The following is a 21,608-nucleotide window of genomic DNA, read 5'->3' on the forward strand; positions in this document are numbered from 1 at the left end:
CAACCTCCTTCCCTCAGTTAGAGCATTGAAGATGGGTCGAGGCCGGGTCTTCCAACATGACAATGACCCGAAGCACACAGCCAGGATAACCAAGGAGTGGCTCTGTAAGAAGCATATCAAGGTTCTGGCGTGGCCTAGCCAGTCTCCAGACCTAAACCCAATAGAGAATCTTTGGAGGGAGCTCAAACTCCGTGTTTCTCAGCGACAGCCCAGAAACCTGACTGATCTAGAGAAGATCTGTGTGGAGGAGTGGGCCAAAATCCCTCCTGCAGTGTGTGCAAACCTGGTGAAAAACTACAGGAAACGTTTGACCTCTGTAATTGCAAACAAAGGCTACTGTACCAAATATTAACATTGATTTTCTCAGGTGTTCAAATACTTATTTGCAGCTGTATCATACAAATAAATAGTCAAAAAATCATACATTGTGATTTCTGGATTTTTTTTTTCTTTGTGTTTTTATGTCTCTCACAGTGGACATGCACCTACGATGACAATTTCAGACCCCTCCATGATTTCTAAGTGGGAGAACTTGCAAAATAGCAGGGTGTTCAAATACTTATTTTCCTCACTGTGTGTGTGTGTGTGTGTGTGTGTGTGTGTGTGTGTGTGTGTGTATATATATATATATATATATAAAAAATGAGTTTACCTTCCGATGTGCATGTGTGTTCACCCATATGTGCTTGTGTGTTTTTGGGACAGGACATGGGTCAAGATGTTGAGCTGTACTTCCAGGAAGTGTTGGCGGCCCTAGAGCAGAGCGCAGAGGAGGGCAGCAGAGGGGAGGGGGGGGGACTGAGGAACCGTCTTCAGCTGCTGTACAACAAGATTGTCGCAGACACAGACTCAGGTATGACCTCTCTGGAAAGGAAATATAGCTAAGTCATGCAAGTGACTCTCTGAGGTACAGCCACTCTGTCTTAGGCATTGAACAACTTTTTGGTTTAGCTAAACATGAGTAAAAGAAGGAGAACCACAAGAATCAGACATGAGATAAGGATGTTACTGTGTTGGACGAAGTTCTAGCAATCTTGATTTTGACTGATGAAAACATTCTAACTAAACACAACATTAGGGTTACTTGCTATTATGTTGCATTAAATTATGTCCAATTCAGTTGTAAAAGGATGATAAATGGATGACAGGGACTGAGTATGCATATTTTGTTGAGTCGCATCTCTCTAAATAATTCTGACCACTTGTTTGGCATTCAGCTATGCCATTGTCCTGGTTTGCAGTCTGAACAAAGCATTTCTTTTCTGATGTTGAAACTCAGAAATGGGGTTGGTTTCACAAAAGTGATACGTCAATGATTGTTGTCTGCACATTGCAGGATATTGCAGACGTTTGTGAGTTATTCAGGGCACTTGCTTGCCCAAGGCAGTTGTTTTGATTGGTGAAACATGACTGTCTTTACATTTTCTTGAGCATATATTTATTCTTCACTGGAGCAACTTCACTGTAAGCCGGTGCAGTGGTGTTCAGTGTGCGGTTCAGCTGTGTTGGACAAGTTACTCAGAAGTTGTAATATATTACTAGTTACTCATTACTCCTTAAGAAAGTAATAATATTACTTTACTCATTACTTGGTGATAAAAGTAACTAGTTATGGTACTCGTTACGTTGCTATATTACTTTCACTACCAGCCCCCTTCACCACCAAACAAAGCAGTCTCTCCTGACTTTTATTAATATAATATTCGTTTTTACTAAACATAGAACGTTTCTTAATGCCACCGGCTGAAATAAAAAAAAATAAAGCAAGTTAATCCCGACTTTTGAACTACTGTTTCTCTACACATGTATTTATAAGGGCAGTATTCAGTATTTTTACAAAACATTATGTTGCTTAACACCACTCTCTCGACAAGTCCAAGCATCAGTGGCAGCTGTGGCCGGAGTTTCTTTCTGTAAGTGTAAGCTGCGCTGCTTTAGCAGATGCCTCAATAAATTGGATGTAGAACTGTTCACGGTTGAAAGCTTTTTGCTGGTCGCACAAAGTTTACAACGGACGACAACGTTCTTTGCATCTTAGAATGTGACACAATAACGGCAGTAACGTTACTTACACCTGTGGAAAGAATGCCTCTCTCCCTTGTTCTCCTTTCTTCGTTTAGCTTTTTGGCTAACAGCTGACTTGAACAACATAAGATCTGGTGCCGCTGACTTGCTGCGCATTCAAGTCAAGGATGGGGCGTCCAGTAACGCAGTAATGCAGCGTTACTTAGTTTAGTAACTGTAATAATATTGCTGTTTTGGAGAAGTAATCCGTTACTTTTCCCAGTAAATAGTAGTGTAATATTATTACAGTAACTGTACTGCCCAACACTGCTGTTCAGCCACACATTGTTGGGCGTTGGACATGTTTTGGCACACCGGCTGTTGCTGAGATCAAATGTGTGACCTTACCTTTATCTAGTGGTATCCTCCATGACCAAATCAGTCAAGTCAGTTGTCTGTATTTTTATAACTTTCCGGATATCTATTTCTATGACATACAATCTTTTCCTTACTATTATCATGTTAGCAGCGACCCATCCGTTGAACTTGCTCTTCCCTCATCCCAGCTGGGAGATGAAGGAGTGGAAGTGTTCACAGAGAGGAAGTTGTAGGGGTGTTTTGTTTTGAGTATCATTGTGACAGTTTTGGTCTCTTCCTATTTCCCTTCCTCCGTGTGTGTCTGTGTGTATTGCAGAGCCATTGTCCAGTGGACCACTGTGTGACTGCCCTATTCCTAACCCAGAGATGAGCTTCCACCTGTGGACAGAGGATCTGGATATCTGTGAGTGGCTCTGGACACCATGGGGGGTCTAAAGGAAGTTGTTAACAGGCAGCCAAACTGAATTAGGCTGAAACTGGAATAATTACTAATAATTATTATTATTATGAAGTGAAGGAACCTGAAATAAAGGGAAAATGCATTGTGTTTTTACAAAAAAAGTCAAAATCTGTTATTATATATTTTCTGTAGAGGATTCCAAGTTTTATAATCCGTAATAGTTTTTCCCTGAGAACTGCCCTTTTGCATGGCTGCAACCATACAGGGAGAAATCCTTTATAAATGAAGGTTTATTTAACAACAAGTAACCTCGTTGGATGATATTCATGAATTTAATACAGTGTAGCTGAATAGCATTATAGAGCTTTTGAAAGTCATTCTGAAATATGTTATAAATTACTACATTAACAGTATGAGGCAGTTTGAAAGTGCAAACATTATTTAAAAAGAAAAGTAGAACACTTACAAGCATTCTGTCACATTGTGCGAATATCTGAGGGATAGTTTATCAGAGCTGGACTCACTTACAAACTGATTTAAACTGGTCAGATCTGAACTGAATTTTTGAATCCCTGCCGTGATTTGTGCTGCCTCGCTCTATGGGAGTGTCTGAACTGACATGTAAATGATGAATGTTGAAATGTTGACAGGGCGCGAGCTGGCCAAGTGGTTCCGATCGAGCTCGGTGTCAGAGCAGTTCTCCCTCTGTCCAGAGGACTTCGAGCTGGGGGAGTCACCCAGCGACTTGATGCTGTCTGACATGGCTCGCTTCTCTGTCATGTCTAATGACAGCGGCATCGAGAGAGACTTACTCCCCAGTGCTGATCCCTCATCATTGTCAAGTCTGGACACTGCCAGCATGAGTGCATCTTGGGAACAATGCAAAAGGTTATTCTAATACCTGTTATTTTTCATTAATTAAAGGCCGAGTGCTAGTTTTGTGTTGTTTACTTGATTTGCCGTCTTCTCTCACCAAGAACATTTACTGTAGGTCACAGGATTTTCATTCATGGAAACTCTTGCACACTCTTGATAGTTGACTTCTCCTTTTCCCAGTGAGCAAGACTCATCGAGGCTGTCACGGCGCGGAGGCATCAAAATGAAACCATCCATGAAGGACAGTATGGTGCTGATGCAGGACACCCTGGAGGACCACTCAGGCCACGGAGGAAGTGGAGGGAGGGCCGGAAGAAGAGGGGTGACTCTGCAGAGGCGTGCAGGAAGTGTGATGCAGAACTCCTTCCCCAAGCAGCAGAAACAGTTTACTGCCAGGATAGTTGTCATGGGGGATGACAGAGTAGTGGGCCGCCTGGCCAAAGCCTACTACTTCTTCAGGTGAGGGACTCATCATGTCACAAGATGCAAGCACAAGATGGTAAAGCTTCTTTGACCAACAGCTGGTGATTTGTGTGTGACTGAACTGCTGGAATATATGCCTTTCATACTGTAGTAGTTTCGTAATATTCTCTGGCAACTGAGATCTGTCAGTATCATGTATGTTTATCTTTCTCATGAATACAACCCCCCTGAGGGTCACAACCTGGTCCCATGGGGGTCGTGAAAATTCTACTATAGACACAAAAATAACTTAAAAATAACTAGATGGACTACAGTTTAATCCAGTAGGTGGCGGTAATGCCAACCGCTATAAAACGCCAAAGAAGAATCAGGCCCGATTAGACAGAAGCGCTTTGCAGGTTCGAAAACGCAGCAATGCCTTTTTTGACTGAATTTGGAAAAGAGCAAAGCACTGCGTTTTTTTCATGTTGCTAGGCAACCACCAAATCAGCGATCCTGTCAGTCTAATCAAAGATTATAGCGCCAGAGATCTGTAATTTTTGGCTTGCTGCTTAGTAATAACTGTCATATTAGCAGAAACTTAATCACAACTCAACAAACAGCAGGAGACAGGGAAAGGGAGAGGGGTCGCGAAATATTTTCAATCTCAAAAAGGGGTTGGACTGCCAGAAAGGTTAAGAACCCCTGTTATAGATGAAACTAGGACACCTGTATTTGGAACAATGATGCCATAAGTGTATGATGGAAATTAATTTGTCACAGTAATAGAAAGCTAGATGTGGCACGTTCACATCTAATCATAAATTAAACTTGTATTTCCTTATATACTGTATTAAGGCCAACACTGTCAATTAAGCCATAACAGTACAATTTGATTACTGGAGAACCATTAAATCATTACTTTACATTATTTCTGTGGCATGTTTCGGGAAGCTAAACAGTTGACATCTAAAACCTTTTTACTGAGATTGTTGATCTGCGAGTGGTCAAGCGTGCACGCACTTTGTGTTTCTCACGTATCTTTGGTTTTGTCTTTGCAGGAAAAGGGAAGCGCGGAGGCTTTTTCTTACAATGAAAGTCAACCTCCAGTTTTACTACATCCCTGTTTGCAGGGCTCCAACTGCCCTCTCCTCTGTCAAGGTAAACCAACTTCCTCTTGTGAACACACCATCAGTCTGTTATTGTGTGAAAGTCACGCCTCTAGAGATAAGAAGACAAATGGTGCTTTTGTCGTAACAGAAGATCGGTATGTCAAAATGTCCATTCATTTGCCAAGAACTGTCGATCTGTATTATTGATACGATAGGAGTCATTAAAAAGCTTCAAGGGTAATGAAAATGCCAATGAATTGCATAAGACATGCAAAAGAAATGATACAATTGTTTCTTAAAAATATAAACATTTGCAGGCAGATTTTGCGTCAAGTTCACGAGTATAGACTCCACAGAACATTCTTGAGATCTTATTATAAAATTACTGCCAGATTCTGTGTAATTTGTAATTATCACTCACTTTTTCTTTCCAAGAATCTGTTTTAGTTGTTCTATTCTTTTCTTTTTATGTCAATTAGATCACTCTGTTAGCTCAGGTGTCTTTTCTCCACCAAGGACTTCCATATGAACAGCTGTTTGCCCCTGGTCTTTAGATGTGGATAATTTTTTATGGAACTTAATAACAGCAGTGGAATTCACATTCAGCAACACATCATCTCTTTAATTACTTGCTGTCCTGCACAAAGAACAGAGGCAGTCCTCACAGCTGACACACAAAGTGCGCCTCATTTGAGCCAAATCACACATTTCTGATGGCTTGCTCTGTGAATGGATCTCCAGGTGCAGAATGCACAGAAACAAGGAGTAATAGTCTTCTTTTGGTGGTAGAATGAAACTTTAGACTGCTCTTAATTTGCCAGATTTGATGTATTTTTGGTTCCACTTTCATGTTCTTCTTTTCTAGGAAAATCTCAGTCTATCCAAGGGGAATCCCTGCACTCTTGGTTCCTACTTGAGCATGGTGGACCCTTGGTACAACTCCAATATCAAGAGCTTAGGCTGCATGATCTCCAAACTGGCTGAGATGGTATGATCGAATTCAAAACAAATCTGACTTATATCTAAAAATAACACTTTTCACAGCAGGCCTATGGTAGATGAAATCTTTGTGTTTGAGTGACTGGTGAGAGAGAAGATCAATGGACATTTGATTCTCTTTTGCTTAAATACTTGGAAATTTTCTCTTCCACTGTGTTGTAGCTTGTCTTGTCTGAACTTTACAGACATCTACGAGAATGTCAACACATTACCCCATCTCATTTAGTCAGCGTGGCAACAGTTCTCTGCAAAGGTTTAAACACAGGACGTTGCATAACATCTTTCACTGCGAGGAAAATAAATGTTGATATCACTGAAACCACAGCTCACAGAAAAAGAATAACCATGAAACTGAAAAAAGAAAATACTCAAAGGACCATATAGAAAATAAATGAAGTTGAATGTAATAATGTATAAATTATATATCAGTCCAAGGGAAAATTCATTGCTTTAAGTGGCTTCTCTTTATGAGAATTATGGAAAAGCTTGTTTGGTTTTACGAAATGTTAATTCTTTCCCTTCCTTAATGTCCTCTAAATACTCAACCAGATAAAAGGTGATTTGTAACGCAAAGCTCAAAGTGCTTTTCTCTATTTCCGGCATCCTCTTGTCTTCCAGAACTTTTTAAATTACTAGAAAAAATTTACATTTATGGCAAAACCACACCAACTTTAAGTCGACTTGCAGCAGAGTAACATCTGTTACTGAAGCGACTCTGGGTTGAACATAGGCAAGCAGTTGACCTTTAAGGGACTCATTATATTCACTTGATACGACCAAAGTGTGACAAAAATGAATTTGTGGTTCCAACATCATGCAGGCAGGCGAATTCATTTCACATGCCTTTTGTCGTCTCTAGCAACAGGCGAACCCTGGGAAGCCAAAAGAACCCTTTGTGTCTGATGTGATTTCCTACTACGTTCGTACCGGCCAGCAGCCTGTCTACTTCAGTATCTACTTTGTTAAGGTAGTATGATACATTTAACATGTACATTTTTGTTTATGAGCACTAAAAGCACAGTGTACTCTCCAATCGGAAGAGTCTACTTAGCTTAACAAGCTTTATAAAAATATTTACATTTTTCAAGTCTGTCTTGATTTTAAATAGTTGTTTTTTCATTAGATCACGTTCACCAGCATGACAAAGGATCCTGTGGAAGATGTGTTTCTTACCCATCTGGAAATGGAGTTTCCTGAGTTCAGACAGATCTCAGCGTCAGTTAGAGGTGAGTTTGGTATACCTGTCCATCATTTTTCCACAGTTTTCTTTGATATGTGTTGTTTTTGTGAGCACAGCTTTGCATGTACAAACAGGTTTAACAACAGGCCTGTCTCTCAAACAGATAAACAGAAGAAGAGTTCAGGAGAAGTATGTGGAGCTGTTGTCTCAATGAATTACAGAAAGGTAAAGTGTTTATTTATTTCCTTATTAGATTACTACTGTAGCCAAAAGCCTTATCAATTACTAGACATTTTTGTGTCAGATTGTGTTGTTTGTGTTTGGGAAGCCTTTGTGTAAATGCATAACCTCTGACACTTGCATGCTTTGCTTGTGGGTGTGTCCAGGTGACATTAAGTGGCCGAGACATTGACAAAGGAATCTCAGTCAGGACATCAGGCGCTCAGATCAACGCTATTCCCACCAATGAAGCAGAAGGTACAGTATTTCGTACTGTTCCAAGGCCCGCTGTGTTTTTTTTTTTGTTTTTTTTTTATGTTTTATTATTGTGTGTTGCTCTTATGCTCCCTTTTTCTCTCTGCCTTCGTGTCATAGATCTGAACTGTTTGACACTAACAATGAATGAAACTCTGACAAAAAGTAAAAACAACATTGTGGTGAGTCCAGGAAACACCTCTGGTATTGCTCAAATATCTCAATGTATCCTTACAAAGGCTGTTTGTGTTAATGTAAATGGTTTATACTACAATAAACTCTTTGGTCCTTTTATTCAAGTCAACGATCCGGACCAGCAACATTAAGATTCGCACTTTGGAGAGTCGATCTTTCACTCTTACGCTGGATAGGGATTGTCGCCGGACCTACAGAAATGTGCAGAGGTAAGGGAGTTTAGCCTCAGTACTATTAAGTGATGTCATTTTAGCACTGCTGAATAAAGCTCTTTGGTTAGAGATCATTGATAGCAATTATTGATATCAAAGCACTAGCGGATCAAAGAGATCTCCAATAAGACCTCTTTTGAATACAAGTTACCAGCGATAGTGGGGTTTAGATGGGAACCCTGCAATTTGTATTTAAAATTGCTCTGTTAGGGTTTAGTTTGTGCCATAGTTTGATTTCCATCACTTTCTCAGGATTATTTTCTTTATAACAAGAGAAGTCTGCAAATTTAGTGTAACAATAGCTAATTAGAGGGTCCAGATCTAAAAATGTGCCCTTTTCACACAGTTTTAGTGAATCTGGATCGAGTTTCTGTGCAATCCAAACTGATCTGCTCTGTTTTGAACATGTTTGTGTTGTAGCATCGAGATCGCCCCATGTCTTGATCCGGGATACTTCGTCCAGAAATCCATGCGGTCCAAATTCAATTTGGGAGCAGACAAAGACGCTGGACTGAGCAAATACATGAGCAAAGGACTCCCTCTACCAATTAACACATTTGCTGGCATCATCACCTGACAAGATGGGGTAACAGTGCAGAGAAACTAGGGAACTGAGGTGTTGATAGGGGGAGTTGTTGTTGCCTCTTAGAAAACAAGGGGTCCACTCTGACACACGAAAAGACAAAATGGATCACCTTTGAGTCATACTGATATGTTCCTGAGAGAGAAAAAGTTTCAGTTTGCACGTGTGGAAAAAATACTATATTTGAAACTCGGCTTGAGACCAAATGCAACACATACTGTAGTGTGAAATCTTGCAGTTGATGGAATAACCAGTCGGGTCTTCATGAGTAAACTACTGCGCATACAGTACTTTAAGGCCGTAAGTGATATGCAGATTGGAATAATGCCAAAGAACAAATTGCCTGTGACAGTGGAGAGACCAGCAATGGAAAACAAGTAAGCAAAGATGTGTACCTGTATACATATAAAGGTTTAACTAAGGACTACTGACAACCGGATCACTAAACATGTGACATTGTCATAGAAACTCCACAGGTAATCTGGAAAATCTGATTTGAAGGGTTGATTGTAACACCTCCTACTTCATAGATACACTACCTTTAACTGCTTCCTTAACACACACATACATACATATATCAACATAGTTCACACAAAATAATGCAGACATACATACTTACCTGGCTTGTCAGCTTTTGAAATGTGCAGATTGTTGAAAGACTGGTACGATGACAGCTGACTAACAGGTCATTCCGAACCTATTACATAATGAAAGCTGAAGAAGTTGCAATTGATTGACAGTAGCTTTGGGTTTAGTGTTTGGAAATGTTCTGGAAAGTTTCTAGAACCACACTATGCTCAGTGCAGGAGCTACAGCAACGTGCAACGTCATGAAAGTACTACAGAACAGAGGGCAACTTTTGTGTTTCACTGTATCAGAGAGACACGGGGATCATGCACAGGCAGAGCCACGTAAAGAAGCTTTTAGACTTCAGAGTGCTAATTTTGTCCTTAGAGTCACTGTCTACTAACCAGACATGCAAGATTCTGTATTGCATGCAAGACGAAGTGCTAAACCTGAGGACATTCAAAAGTGAAACTTGTACACATGCCAGTAAATGTCTCATGTGTATCAGTGTCACCTCTGACACTGTGGTGTGTTACAGTAGGAATTGATAAATGTGCTAAACTGCACCTATTTGCACTAAAACTACAGGGTTTCTTTTACCATTTCCTTGTAGGAGTGGAACAACTGTGTATAAAGCATGTATGACATGTGTAATGTCATTACTTTAAATGACATAAATATGATATCCTCTAAGTTACAGATGGCTGTTCAAGATAAAAAACAAATTGGTTCAGTTGTTATTCATGAAAAAGAATAAAGGCATTGCTTTTTACACACTATATTGCCAAAAGTTTTGGGTCGCCTGCCTTTACATGCACAAGAAGGTTATAGACATTCCATTCTTAATCCATAGGGTTTAATATGGAGTTGGCCCACCCTTTGCAGCTATAACAGCTTCAACTCTTCTGGGAAGGCTGTCCAAAAGGTTTAGGAGTGTGTTCATGGGAATATTTGACCGTTCTTCTAGAAGCGCATTTGTGAGGTCAGGCACAGATGTTGGACGAGAAGCCCTGGCTCGCAGTCTCTGCTCTAATTCATGCCAAAGGTGTTATATCGGGTTGGTGTCAGGACTTTGTGCAGGCCAGTCAAGTTCTCCACACCAAACTCGCTCATCCATGTCTTTATGGACCTTGCTTTGTGCACAGTCATGTTGGAACAGGAAGAGGCCATCCCCAAATTGTTTTCACAAAGTTATGTGGTCTACCACTTTGGGAACAACAAAAAGTCAGCCACAATCACTTCCACTTTGTTATAATAGCACATAACACATATATAAAACAGTTGACCGTGGAATATTTAGGAGTGAGGAAATTTCACAAATGGACTTATTGCACAGGTGGCAACCTATAACGGTACCATGCGACCCGTTCTTTCACAAATGATTGTAGAAGCAGTCTGCATGCCTAGGTGCTTGATTTTATACACCTGTGGCCATTGAAGTGATTAGAACACCTGAATTCAATGATTCGGAGGGGGAAACTTTTGGCAATATGGTATATATGTGCTTCACTTGATTCCACATAATTATTAGATTACACACTCAAGAGCTTTATGTTACACTCCCACAGGTGTGATCGCAGGCAGTAAAGGTCAACTTCCTCCAGAAATGGAAGTGATGTGTTATTGGATGCACAACATAAAACCATGTGTGTGTGTGTGTGTGTGTGTCTGCTGGGTAAAAATCATGAGTTTAAATTGCGTGATCAATTTTGCACATATTTTTCATCTGTCATATACTATAAACAGGATGCCAATAAAAACAAGATGTGGTTGTGTAAAGGATTTTGTTTTGTAAAAGCGTGTTTGTGGTATATAATAAATGTGGGAAATGTCTGGTTGAATCGCAGCACTTATTTTTCTGAATAAACCAAGACGTAAATAATGCGCTGACTCAATGGAAGTAGCTCTTAACAGTTTTGCTTAGACGCACATTGGAGTTGTCTCTGCCGTGGTGTAAGTGCAGCGAATTGCCACCAGATGACGTTATTTAGTTTGTAATTAACCAGCGTGAGCAGTGGTCCACACAGAGAGAGAGACTTGCGCGCTGCACACGAAGCGGTACCTACCTGCTGGTGGGGCCCGCCGGAGCTCCTCGTGCTCCGTTCCTCTACAGGTTGGTTACTGACTATCGATGACTCAGTGAAATACAGCAGCAAACTCTGACTGCAAGACCCTCCCCGGTAGTTTCCCTTGCCGTTTCCCTGCCGCTGCATCTGGAAGCATACAGAGGACAATAAAAGAAGAGAAGAGGAGCTGCCGGAACGATGGAGAAGAATCAAGGATCTCCTCATCAGTACGGTTCACTGGCGCGCACTGAGTGGACCAGAGACAGCGACAAACAAGGTTACCTAACGAATAAATACAGCAATATTATTACTTGTCGATCTATCGACCGAGTTTAAAGTGACCTCTGGTTATATTTATCTCCTACAATATCGCTCTAAATTCTCCTAATGTTCTTATTACAATAACATTGCTACAGGGAGATACAGTGTCTTTGGGTGTAGCAATTACTACATTAACAGTGACTTCAATTTGTTTATACTTATCTATGGCATCACCACAATGTGGCTGTAAGGCTTTATAGGTTTGTGTTCTGTCTTGTTAACACTAAAATGTACAGAATAACTGTAGTTTGTAATTTTAGACTTTTACTTTTATACCTGCCATTTTAGTTGAAAGAACCAATTAATTTTTTCTAGTTGCAGCACAGGCAGCTGCTTTGAAAATGTCAAGAATCCACAGGTGCTTGTTCTACTAGTGTGTTTGTGTGTGCGTGTGTGCTGTGCCTGTGTTTGTATGGTGTGTGATTACTTGTGTTAGAGCAAAGTGGGGGCCCATTACTCAGTGGCCTTCACCTCAAATGATGAATAATGAGCCACATGTGAGACTTGGCTGGACATTGGCCGCATCTGAGCTTCAGCGTTCGAGAGACTATTAGGTCAGAAGCATAGGTCAGAAGTCACTGAAACTCTTCATTGCGTAGTGCTCCATGCAGTAATGATGTCCCTCAAACGCCTGCGACTAACAATTCATTGTTCAGGTGGGAAGTTTGCAAAGTCCTGCAGAATCTCTGTTAATCACTCAAATGTTTTTCCTGTGCACTGGAAGGTTTCATTCTTCCTTTATTCGTCTCAATCCCCCTTCCCGCTTTGCGCCTCCTCTTGTCCTCTCCTGCTCCCCATCCCTCCTCCTCTTTCCACTGCTTCTGCCTCTTGGTCTCTGGCTGATCGGTCTGTCAGCATGCTGTTCTGCCTCATTAAGAGTAAAAAGCACACCATGGCAGTGTAAAAAGCCAGGGATGGAGTCAAAGCAAAGACTGTCAACTGAGCTCATGATGTAATTCACATCTCCAGGGGTCAGGATAAAGAGAACGGCAGGCCTGGGGAGGTACGGGGTTGAGGCTAAGCAGAGAGAGATGAGAAACGCTAAATGTGAGAGAGGGTGAGAAAGTGTAAAGGAGGGAACATTTCAGAGAGGTCTGGTGATGAGTCATAACTGCTCAGTGGCAGAATAACCTTTCCTTGAGAGCCTCTGCAGCAACATGTTGTCTCTAACAGTGCAAGCATATACTAAGCAATACTCCAACACTAGAGGCAAAAATCAAATAGCCACTTTTGTGTGACTTCTTTTTCTATGTTCAACTTCCTGTTCACATGTGGTCAAGGTCACTATAATCTGAGGAGCACAATTTTATTATTTTTGTAAAACATTTGCACTTTACCTTTTATGTATTCCGACCTTATTAGGTATGGATGTTCAAAATCTTAACTTTGCACAAAGTAGAGGAGACAATAACGTGTCTTTTGATACTTCAGCTGAAGTGCTATGTTAAGCTAACCTTGAGGTTTAGCCAACATTAGCACACATGTCAGTTTGGGGCAAGTTGTCACATGTAATTACTTGCCCCAGTACAAATAAACACATAGAACATGCTCAAAAAACTATGTGAAATTGTGTAATTACCTCTGACACCAGTATTAAATGAAACTGTAAATAGAATATTATACACTGTTCAGTAGTTGACAGCAGCAGCCATATGCCTGGACTACACTTGACTGAATTCATGACAGGGTATATACGGTCTTATACCGTAGACGTGTAGTGTGTTAGTAGACAAACACACTACATCATACAGTTATTAATTTAGTTAGACAACAAGGGTAATAGACAAATAAGCTTGTAATTTATTTGCAATTGCAAAGAGGAATGTGTTTTTGAAAGAAGGAAGAAAATTATCAGAAGACAGAGAATGGCAGTACACCACCTGACATAATGTTAAAGGCAGTCAGGCAGGTGAAGTTGAACAAATCAATCAGAAGTACAGCTAAGGATTTTGACATAGGCTGCTGACATCTCTTTTGGCCTCATCTATGTGGAGCCATTTTCCTACAGTATTCCAAAGGATATGTGGTTTAAATGTGTGAAATTCAACAAATGGGCCTGAAATGCTTGCACCTCAGGCCAGGCAATTTATGTGGGCCAGAACTGTGACTCTGAATACATGTCTGATTAATCAGATATATATGTACGTCGTACAAAAATGAAAAATTTGTTGCATTAATGTGTTTAAACACCTCATCTGTATATATACATTTAAGCAAGTCATCTGCAGCATTAAATTCAATTACCATAGATCTATTTGCACTCCAGAGAACGTTTGATTGAAAGAGGTTGTCCCACATAATGTGTGCTTTGCCAACATTTTTGTTTTGAATTTATTTCTTTTCCAAATTCTCTAGGCTTGATTGTTTTTAGTTTTAGTTCTGTTTACAATTTGAAATTGAAATCAATATTCACAATTAAGTGTTCAAATTGTTTGATAATCCAGTGTGACAACTTACCCTATGCAGTGTGACAACTTACCTGCCAACGGGGCAAAAAGTGCACACTCTCTATTCAACAGTCTACAGCTCCATAATGAGGTAAGATATGAAGATGTAATGAATACAAAACTTCTGCCCAGGACTTCATTCTTTCATTTGGTATGACATTTGTACCATTCTGATGTACGGTGCTCAGTAAATATTAGACAGTGTGAAAAGTGTGACAACATACCCCGCTCTCCCCTACATTTTCTTTGTGATAACAGATCTGAGCCCAGCTCACAGTCCAGTGCTTCGGTCAGCTACATGGGAATTCCCAGAGACTTGTCTGATATTTTGACAGTGATTTCAGTGGTGATGATTGAAAAATAAAGTGTATCTGCTTGCTGGTAGTGGCTGGGATGTGATGTTGTGTCAGCAGATCCTGTTTATACTTTCAAGCACAAGGCTGCATCGGTTTTATGTATTAATCCTGGCAAATTAGCATTCAGCATCTTTACATCTGTAATGCCATGAGCATGCAGTATGTGAGCATACAGAGTGACATTAGAATACAAAGAGTGAGTGAGTGGCTCTTTGCATCTTTCTTTCACTCTCGCCTTCTCATTCTCTGGTAAACACACACACACACTATGCTTACTAAAACCTTCCTGTATATCTGCATGTGAAAATGTGCACACTCTTCTGCAATTGCTTACCACGGTCGCAGATGTTTTCTTTTAAATCAGCATGAATACTGAAACAATTATTTGGCTTTGGACATGTATTATGACAAGTATGCTTTCCTCTTCCATAATGGCCAAAGCCTCTGTGACAATGTCATGAATCAGACACTCCACTTTGTCTTTGTCAGAACCCTAAAGAGACCTTTTTTTCACAGCAGACATTTGCCTGTCTTGCTGACTTGTCACAGGTGGAACTAGCATTAACAAAGCTTCCTCCCACCATTTAAATCAAGGTTATTCGTCACCCGTTCTGACAAGTACAAGTGTATGCAGTGAAACAAATTCTGTTCAGCTGTTTGTCAAGTTCATTCAGTAGGAAACTCACTTTTGTTAAGGCAAATAAAACAGTTTGGCTGCTATTCACTTTATATGTGGGAAACAAAAGATTGTTATTTTATGTGGTTAATGACAAGGGAGAAGAAAGAGCTACTGCATTTAACTCTGTAATAAAGTAAAATAGGATTTTTCCCAGTTTTCCCAGTCAGTTTTAAAATTAGAAGGAAGCCACAAAATGCTTATTTATGATTCAAATACTTGTTAAATTAATTTAAAAAATGCAACCATAGAAAGTGTTAATGTTTTTGTTTATCTAATAGTAAGTGAGAAAAAACATGTTAACAGAGAGATTAGGCTTTTTTGCTACTCTATAATGCATGCATTTTAAGTAATGTCAGTTAATGCTTTCATTATGGGAAGTTGTAGATTTGTCTGCATGTCTTTTTTATACTTTCAAGGTTGTAAGGTTGTGTTGACGCTACACTGACGTCAGCCAGATTTGTCATAGTAACAGAGTACAGAGTGTCTGCCTGAAGATGTCTGTCTGTACTTCAGGATCCCTTGTTTGTCTGTTGCACAAAGCACACTGCACTTGCAAGCCCCCAAACAAAGCTCTAATGCCAGCAGGGATATAAGCCCATGTAAACCGGCAATTATCACCAAGCACGGTTAATGCTTCCCACTACGCTTTTACTACTACCCTGTAGTCATACAATCCCAGTTTGAAATTATGATGCCCTTCTCGTCTGTTTGGCCTTCTTTCATGCTAGTGCAGAAGACTTGAGTCAGAAGATTTTCCCCAAGGCTAAAAGTGACTAGAATAGAGCTATTATAAACTAGAGCCCTACTAAGTAATGGTGTGTGTGTGTGTGTGTGTGTGTGTGTGTGTGTATATATATATATAAAGGGCCCCGGGCGGAGTCAGGGACTGTGTGTCATTGGTGGTATTGGTATCTCCCATGTTGTGCAGCTCTCTCCAGGACCACTACTGTGCTAAATGGAACAATTCAAGAGCAGGCGGTGGTGGTGACTACCTTCAATTGTTGAGTCGCAGCTGTCACTGCAGGTCTTTGACTATCTGCCTTTAAGAAGGTCAACCATACTTGGATCTCAGGGTAGATTGAATTTAGTGTATGTATTTTGACATGCATGGCTAAAAAAATTGCTTTTCTAGAAGGTGTTTGCAGGTAAACGTTTGATATGCTGGTGTATTTGATTCTAGTGCAGCTCCTGCTGCTCATAGTGTACAGCTGTGTACGCTGTGTGAAATGCTTTGATGTCCTTTCATACCAAACAAACATTTCCAGGGACAGATTCATTAAATTGTTGTAAATGGTGGAGACGTGTCCAGCAAACAGTGTGCAATTTTATATTATTTGCCTTATATTAGATTGAGGATGGAATTTTCATCATGAGTTGTCTGTTTTATTTGAAAGGAGAAGCAAAGGGAGCAGTGTGTGTGGAGTGACATGCATAATGAGACAGATTTAAACACAGCTTTGTGTTTAATATTACTGTTCACCAAGCCATCACAGCATCCTCTTTGCACTATATGGTACTTTAATTGCTTGAAAGCAGAGTTGCTGTGTGTGAGAGGGAATATTACATCTCCTTGTTCTGTAGAAATAATTCTGCTGTTTTTATAAAAATGTAGAATGGTTAAATTATTTGATGGAAGGTGCTTTAAATTATTTAATGCCTCTGGAGACAAGTAATAGCTGCAGTACATTTATTCTAATCCTTGCGAAAGACGTATATCAAACATTTGCTGTTGTGGAACATTTAGTTGTTGTACCATGGTCAGACTACAAACTGAAATGTTAAATATAGAATAACCTATAAAAGTGAGAGTGATTTCCTCTAATATCAAAGCAAGATTTATAGTTGAAGTGAATCCTGATGTCACATTAAAATCAGTCTGTGTTTAGGTTTGCCACTGATCGTATCGATTAATTGCAAAACTGTGTTTTGGGTATGGAACATCCAAAGTGTCAGAATTAAATGAAAGAATAAATAAATAAATAAATGGGGAAATATATGCAAGAAAGAATGAATGAATAAAAGAATAAATAAATAAATAAATACAGAAATATATCAAAGAAAGAACGAATGAATAAAAGAATAAATACATACATTTGCTTTTGCCTTTCCCCAAGGAGACCTATTGTCATTGCTTTTCCCTTAGAGACCTAGGTTTATTGCTTTTTCCTTCCTCTTCCTTAACTATCAATCAACGTGTTGTGGCCCGCCCACTAAGTCAGGTCGAGCAGCCGATGACTGATACTATCTTCAGTGTCCATATGCTGGCCCTGAAAGAGTGTTATGATTGGTAGAAAGTTTGGAAAGAGTTATGCTGCGTTCGAGACCAGTCGGAACTGGGATATTTCCCTGTTGAAACTTCCGACTTCCCACATCAAAGCGTTCCAGGTGCATGGTGGTGAATGATGTTGAAAGTGAACGAAAACCATGGCTAACTGTCACAAAGTGTACACACAGTTGCACCCTCAGCAGTGTTTTAGGTGTTATTAAAAGGATGGCAGTTTAAGTGCAACAACTGACATAAATAGCCCATAGTTACTAGTTAAATGTTTAGTGTGTAATATTTCTGAGGATCTATTGACAGAAATGCAATATAATATCCATAATTATGTTTTCAGTGGTGTATAAAGACCTTGCATAATGAACCCTTATGTTTTTATTACCTTAGAATGAGCTATTTACATCTACATACACCACGGCACCCCCTTCTATGGAGGTCGACATATTGTGTCATCATGTTTCTACCGTAGCCAACTGCGACCAAACAGCGCTACAGAGCGCGTTTCGTCACTACCGTGAAAGAGAACCAGCAGAAGAAGAAGAAGAAGTTGTACGTTTTTAACTACTAGGTAGTAGTAGAAGCTCTCCTTTATTAGAAGTGGAATTTTGGACAAATGGAGGACCGCAGCTATTATTTAGCACAGGAACCGACGGAAGGTGAATCTGCTTCGAAGAAGCGAAAGCATGATGAAGCCAGACTAATAGGGGAGCGACTCAGGCAGAAATCACGGGTAAACATCGGTGTGGCTTTTCCCAGATGGAAGGGTCTAATGAGGGGAAAATGTTTTCAAAGCGACGCCGAAGTTGCCTGTTTTCTGATGGACAGGTAAGGTATTCTAACTTTAGAAATGCAAATGAAAACTGTTGTTTGATAATGTTAGCATTAGCCAGAAGCTAGCCATAGACACCGTGAGAAGTGACATTTTTCCCTTGTCAGTGGTGTAAAATATGTAGTTGGATAGTTTCATGTGGTTCTTCTCCCTCGCTGTGTTATGGCTTTGCTATGTGGGGATAAATGTGCTGGTTACGTTCGTGAGACAATCAGCTGATTAGTATTATTGACTAATTATTATTATTATATATTATTATTGACCGCAAAACAGTAACGTTAGCCTACAGCATAACAGCTCATATTAGCCAGCTAAACTTTTACTACCCTGTTAGAAGAAATATGTAACGTTAGTTGGATTGTTATTTCGAAGGTTGTTCTCCAGCGCTTTGGCTTCGTTTAGTGGACAGAAATGTGTCTTTTGTGTTTGTGAGACAATCATCTGATGATTACAATTAGCTATAAAACCGTAACATTACATAAACATGGACCAGATTAGCAAGCTAAATGTTTACTGCCCTGGTGGAAAACATTTATTTTTACTGCTAACAGCATTACGATAACAACACTGTGTGCCTATCAAGTGACTAATTATGCTTATTGTCAGAATTTGCTTTAGAAACAACGTAATAGTTTGTATTGCTTCTAGGGTGCATACAAAGGTTACCACAAGCTCAAATTATGGCTGTCAGTACTTATTTGTGTTATATTATATTGTAGAGCACCCTTGATCCTCACCTGACTATGGCTTTGTAAACTTTATCCATGATGTGGTTTATAATGGACTGTGGTACAGAAACAGTGACATTTTTACTTCGCTTACGTTTTCCATATTGTCTGTCGGTGATCATACTTGCACTAGTATTTGGGATGTTCAGTATATTAGGCCAGATGAGCAAACCCTACTAAGATGTAACACATTGTGGATTACAGTACAGTAATGTATTACAGTTGTATGCGACTGTGTCATGTAGCACTTCATTTATTGATGCTGCTGTTGTTTCTCCAGCTACGAGACAGGTCCTGCAACATCGACTCCCTTGAAGTGAAAACCTTTGCAAGTCCCGGCTCCAACATTGGTGCTTCTAGTGGAACAGACCTGTAAGTCATGCATAACAATATATTAATTTTGTCCTAATAGCTTTGATTAGAAACATGAACTTTATGATTAGTGTGTAATTTTATTTTATTTTTGGTCTATATCTACTGTTGAATGAGCATATGTGGGATTTACACAACTTGCTCTGGTTATTCTTTACAGAGATGCGCATCTTGATGTCATTCCAGAAGCCACAGAAATTCAGGGCCTTGAACAAAGGTAACATGTACACATCATAACTTTTAGCCCTGTATTGCTTTTGTCCAAATGTTCAGAATATATATTTGTAATAATTTTGCAGCTTACATGACATGAGCATTGTTGAGGAGGACTTGGAGGAAAATGTTTTCAATGACCCAATGAACAGTGTGTAAGTAGTACTTCCTAATTACATGTATTATTTTTTAATATCTGTGATATTATTTGAGAACTTGTTTTTATCTGAAAGTTGTCATTATGTACAGAATTGATTGGGCAGATGAAGCTTCCCCTTACTCCATTGAAAGAGATGATGGACAGAATGGTTTCAGCTCTGATTTCTATACGGTGTGTTATTTGTCAGTCTCAATTTGCAATTGTTTTGTGGTGTCTGTGGTGTCTCAATCGACGAGACTGTGCATGATCTGCCTGCACATGAAGATGCTCGTGATGAGCCTTCTCCCTGTGATCATGACCCTGTTTTCCCAGAACCACAGAATGTCCTTTGTGAAGATGACATCATAGGTGTCAGAGCCTCCATAGTGTACGAGAACTGCTTAAGACAACTGGCTACATTTCTGATCCTGCCTGTGAATAAATGCACTGGCCTTCTGAGGACTGGTGCGCCGTGCAACTCTGTTGCACCCTTTGAGATCAACATCACCACCAAGGGCACAGCAGCTACTATCGAATGGGTAAGTCCAGACAATCACAGAATATCACAACTTTAAATTAGTATAAAATGAAAGGTTATACCAAAAGCCAGTGCTGTACATGACAAAAGCAAATGTTTCTTCTCTGTGACTTTTAGATCTGTCCTAATGGACACAGCTTGTGGAAGTGGAATTCCCAGCCTGTGATGAAGTTTGGGATGCAAGCTGGAGATTTTCTCTTGTCCACCAATATTTTGTTGTCTGGCAACAACTACACAAAGGTTGCCCTCTTGTTCAAATTCATGAACACGGGGATGGTGAACAGGAACACTTTCTTCTCCATTCAGGACACTTACTGCGTCAATACAGTAAAGGACTTCTGGGAAGAGAGAAGGACAGAGGTTCTTTGTGGCCTTCAAGGGAAAGATGTTGTTGTCCTAGGTGTGTAGTTGATACTGTATTATGTAACATAGCTATTTAATACACTAAGCAATGACAGTATGGAAACAACTAATAACTGTTTTTCTGTTGAATTATATTTTAAAAAATTTCAACGGATGGCAGAAATGACTCTCCTTGTCACTGTGCACAATACTGCAGCTACACCACCATGGAGAATGACACCAAGGACATATTTCATGTTGCCACCATAGACAAACGGCAAACATCATGGAACTCTGTTGTCATGGAGAAGGAGGGTTTCATCCAGACTGGACAAGCTTACATCAGAAATAAAGCTAGTGGAGATCTGCACAGATGCTCATGCCCAGATTGGTGCCCTTATTAGTAAGTATTCATGTGATATATTGTATGGATGCATGTGTATAACAGCAATATAAATATTATAGTAACATGACATTATTTACCACTTCATAGACCCAGACAAAGGCAAATACAAGGCCCTTGGAATTCATCACAGTCTGGACATATGGCATGGTGCGAAGAACCTTGCCAAAAAAATTTAATTGCAGCAGTAAGTGTAATAACTGGCTAATGTTGTGAAACATTTATTAACCATAAGGTTACTATTCTGTACATCAGGGTCATTGAACTATGTGCAGTTGATGGATGACAGTATGGATGTGTTCATTGCACTCAAAGACAACAGATTTTGTTTACTTTCCTCTGCCAGAAGGTGTGTTACTCATTCTAGGCATTTGGTGTAGTCATTTAGCATTTTCTTTTGTTTTTGGGGGGGGGGGGGTGTTGAACATTTACACTTTCACCTCTACACAAAGACTATAGTTGAATGCCTGTATTTTACAGTAATATTTATTTTTCTCTTTTCAAGGCAGCAAAGA

At 39.8% G+C, this 21,608-nt stretch overlaps 2 protein-coding genes across 3 annotated transcripts in view; both read left to right on the plus strand.

Moving 5' to 3' along the window:
• The window catches only part of LOC123970332 (phosphoinositide 3-kinase regulatory subunit 6), an 83,634-nt gene extending 72,455 nt beyond the window's left edge, over positions 1–11,179 (plus strand). For both annotated transcript variants that reach the window (XM_046048328.1, XM_046048329.1), the window contains exons 9-21: positions 706–853; positions 2,699–2,785; positions 3,433–3,670; positions 3,839–4,117; positions 5,122–5,221; positions 6,038–6,160; positions 7,031–7,138; positions 7,295–7,397; positions 7,515–7,576; positions 7,738–7,828; positions 7,946–8,007; positions 8,126–8,229; positions 8,653–11,179. In XM_046048328.1, the coding sequence (XP_045904284.1) occupies positions 706–853; positions 2,699–2,785; positions 3,433–3,670; positions 3,839–4,117; positions 5,122–5,221; positions 6,038–6,160; positions 7,031–7,138; positions 7,295–7,397; positions 7,515–7,576; positions 7,738–7,828; positions 7,946–8,007; positions 8,126–8,229; positions 8,653–8,809 (1,662 nt within the window). In that variant the 3' untranslated portion in view covers positions 8,810–11,179. The remainder of the gene's footprint in view (positions 1–705; positions 854–2,698; positions 2,786–3,432; positions 3,671–3,838; positions 4,118–5,121; positions 5,222–6,037; positions 6,161–7,030; positions 7,139–7,294; positions 7,398–7,514; positions 7,577–7,737; positions 7,829–7,945; positions 8,008–8,125; positions 8,230–8,652) is intronic.
• Positions 11,180–11,517: 338 nt separating this feature from the next.
• The window catches only part of LOC123969872 (bMERB domain-containing protein 1-like), a 37,695-nt gene continuing 27,604 nt past the window's right edge, over positions 11,518–21,608 (plus strand). Inside the window, exon 1 of the mRNA XM_046047629.1 lies at positions 11,518–11,725. Within this exon, the coding sequence (XP_045903585.1) occupies positions 11,647–11,725 (79 nt within the window). The 5' untranslated portion in view covers positions 11,518–11,646. The remainder of the gene's footprint in view (positions 11,726–21,608) is intronic.

The sequence above is a fragment of the Micropterus dolomieu genome, linkage group LG04 (genome assembly GCF_021292245.1).
Source record: "Micropterus dolomieu isolate WLL.071019.BEF.003 ecotype Adirondacks linkage group LG04, ASM2129224v1, whole genome shotgun sequence".
Taxonomy (NCBI): domain Eukaryota; kingdom Metazoa; phylum Chordata; class Actinopteri; order Centrarchiformes; family Centrarchidae; genus Micropterus; species Micropterus dolomieu.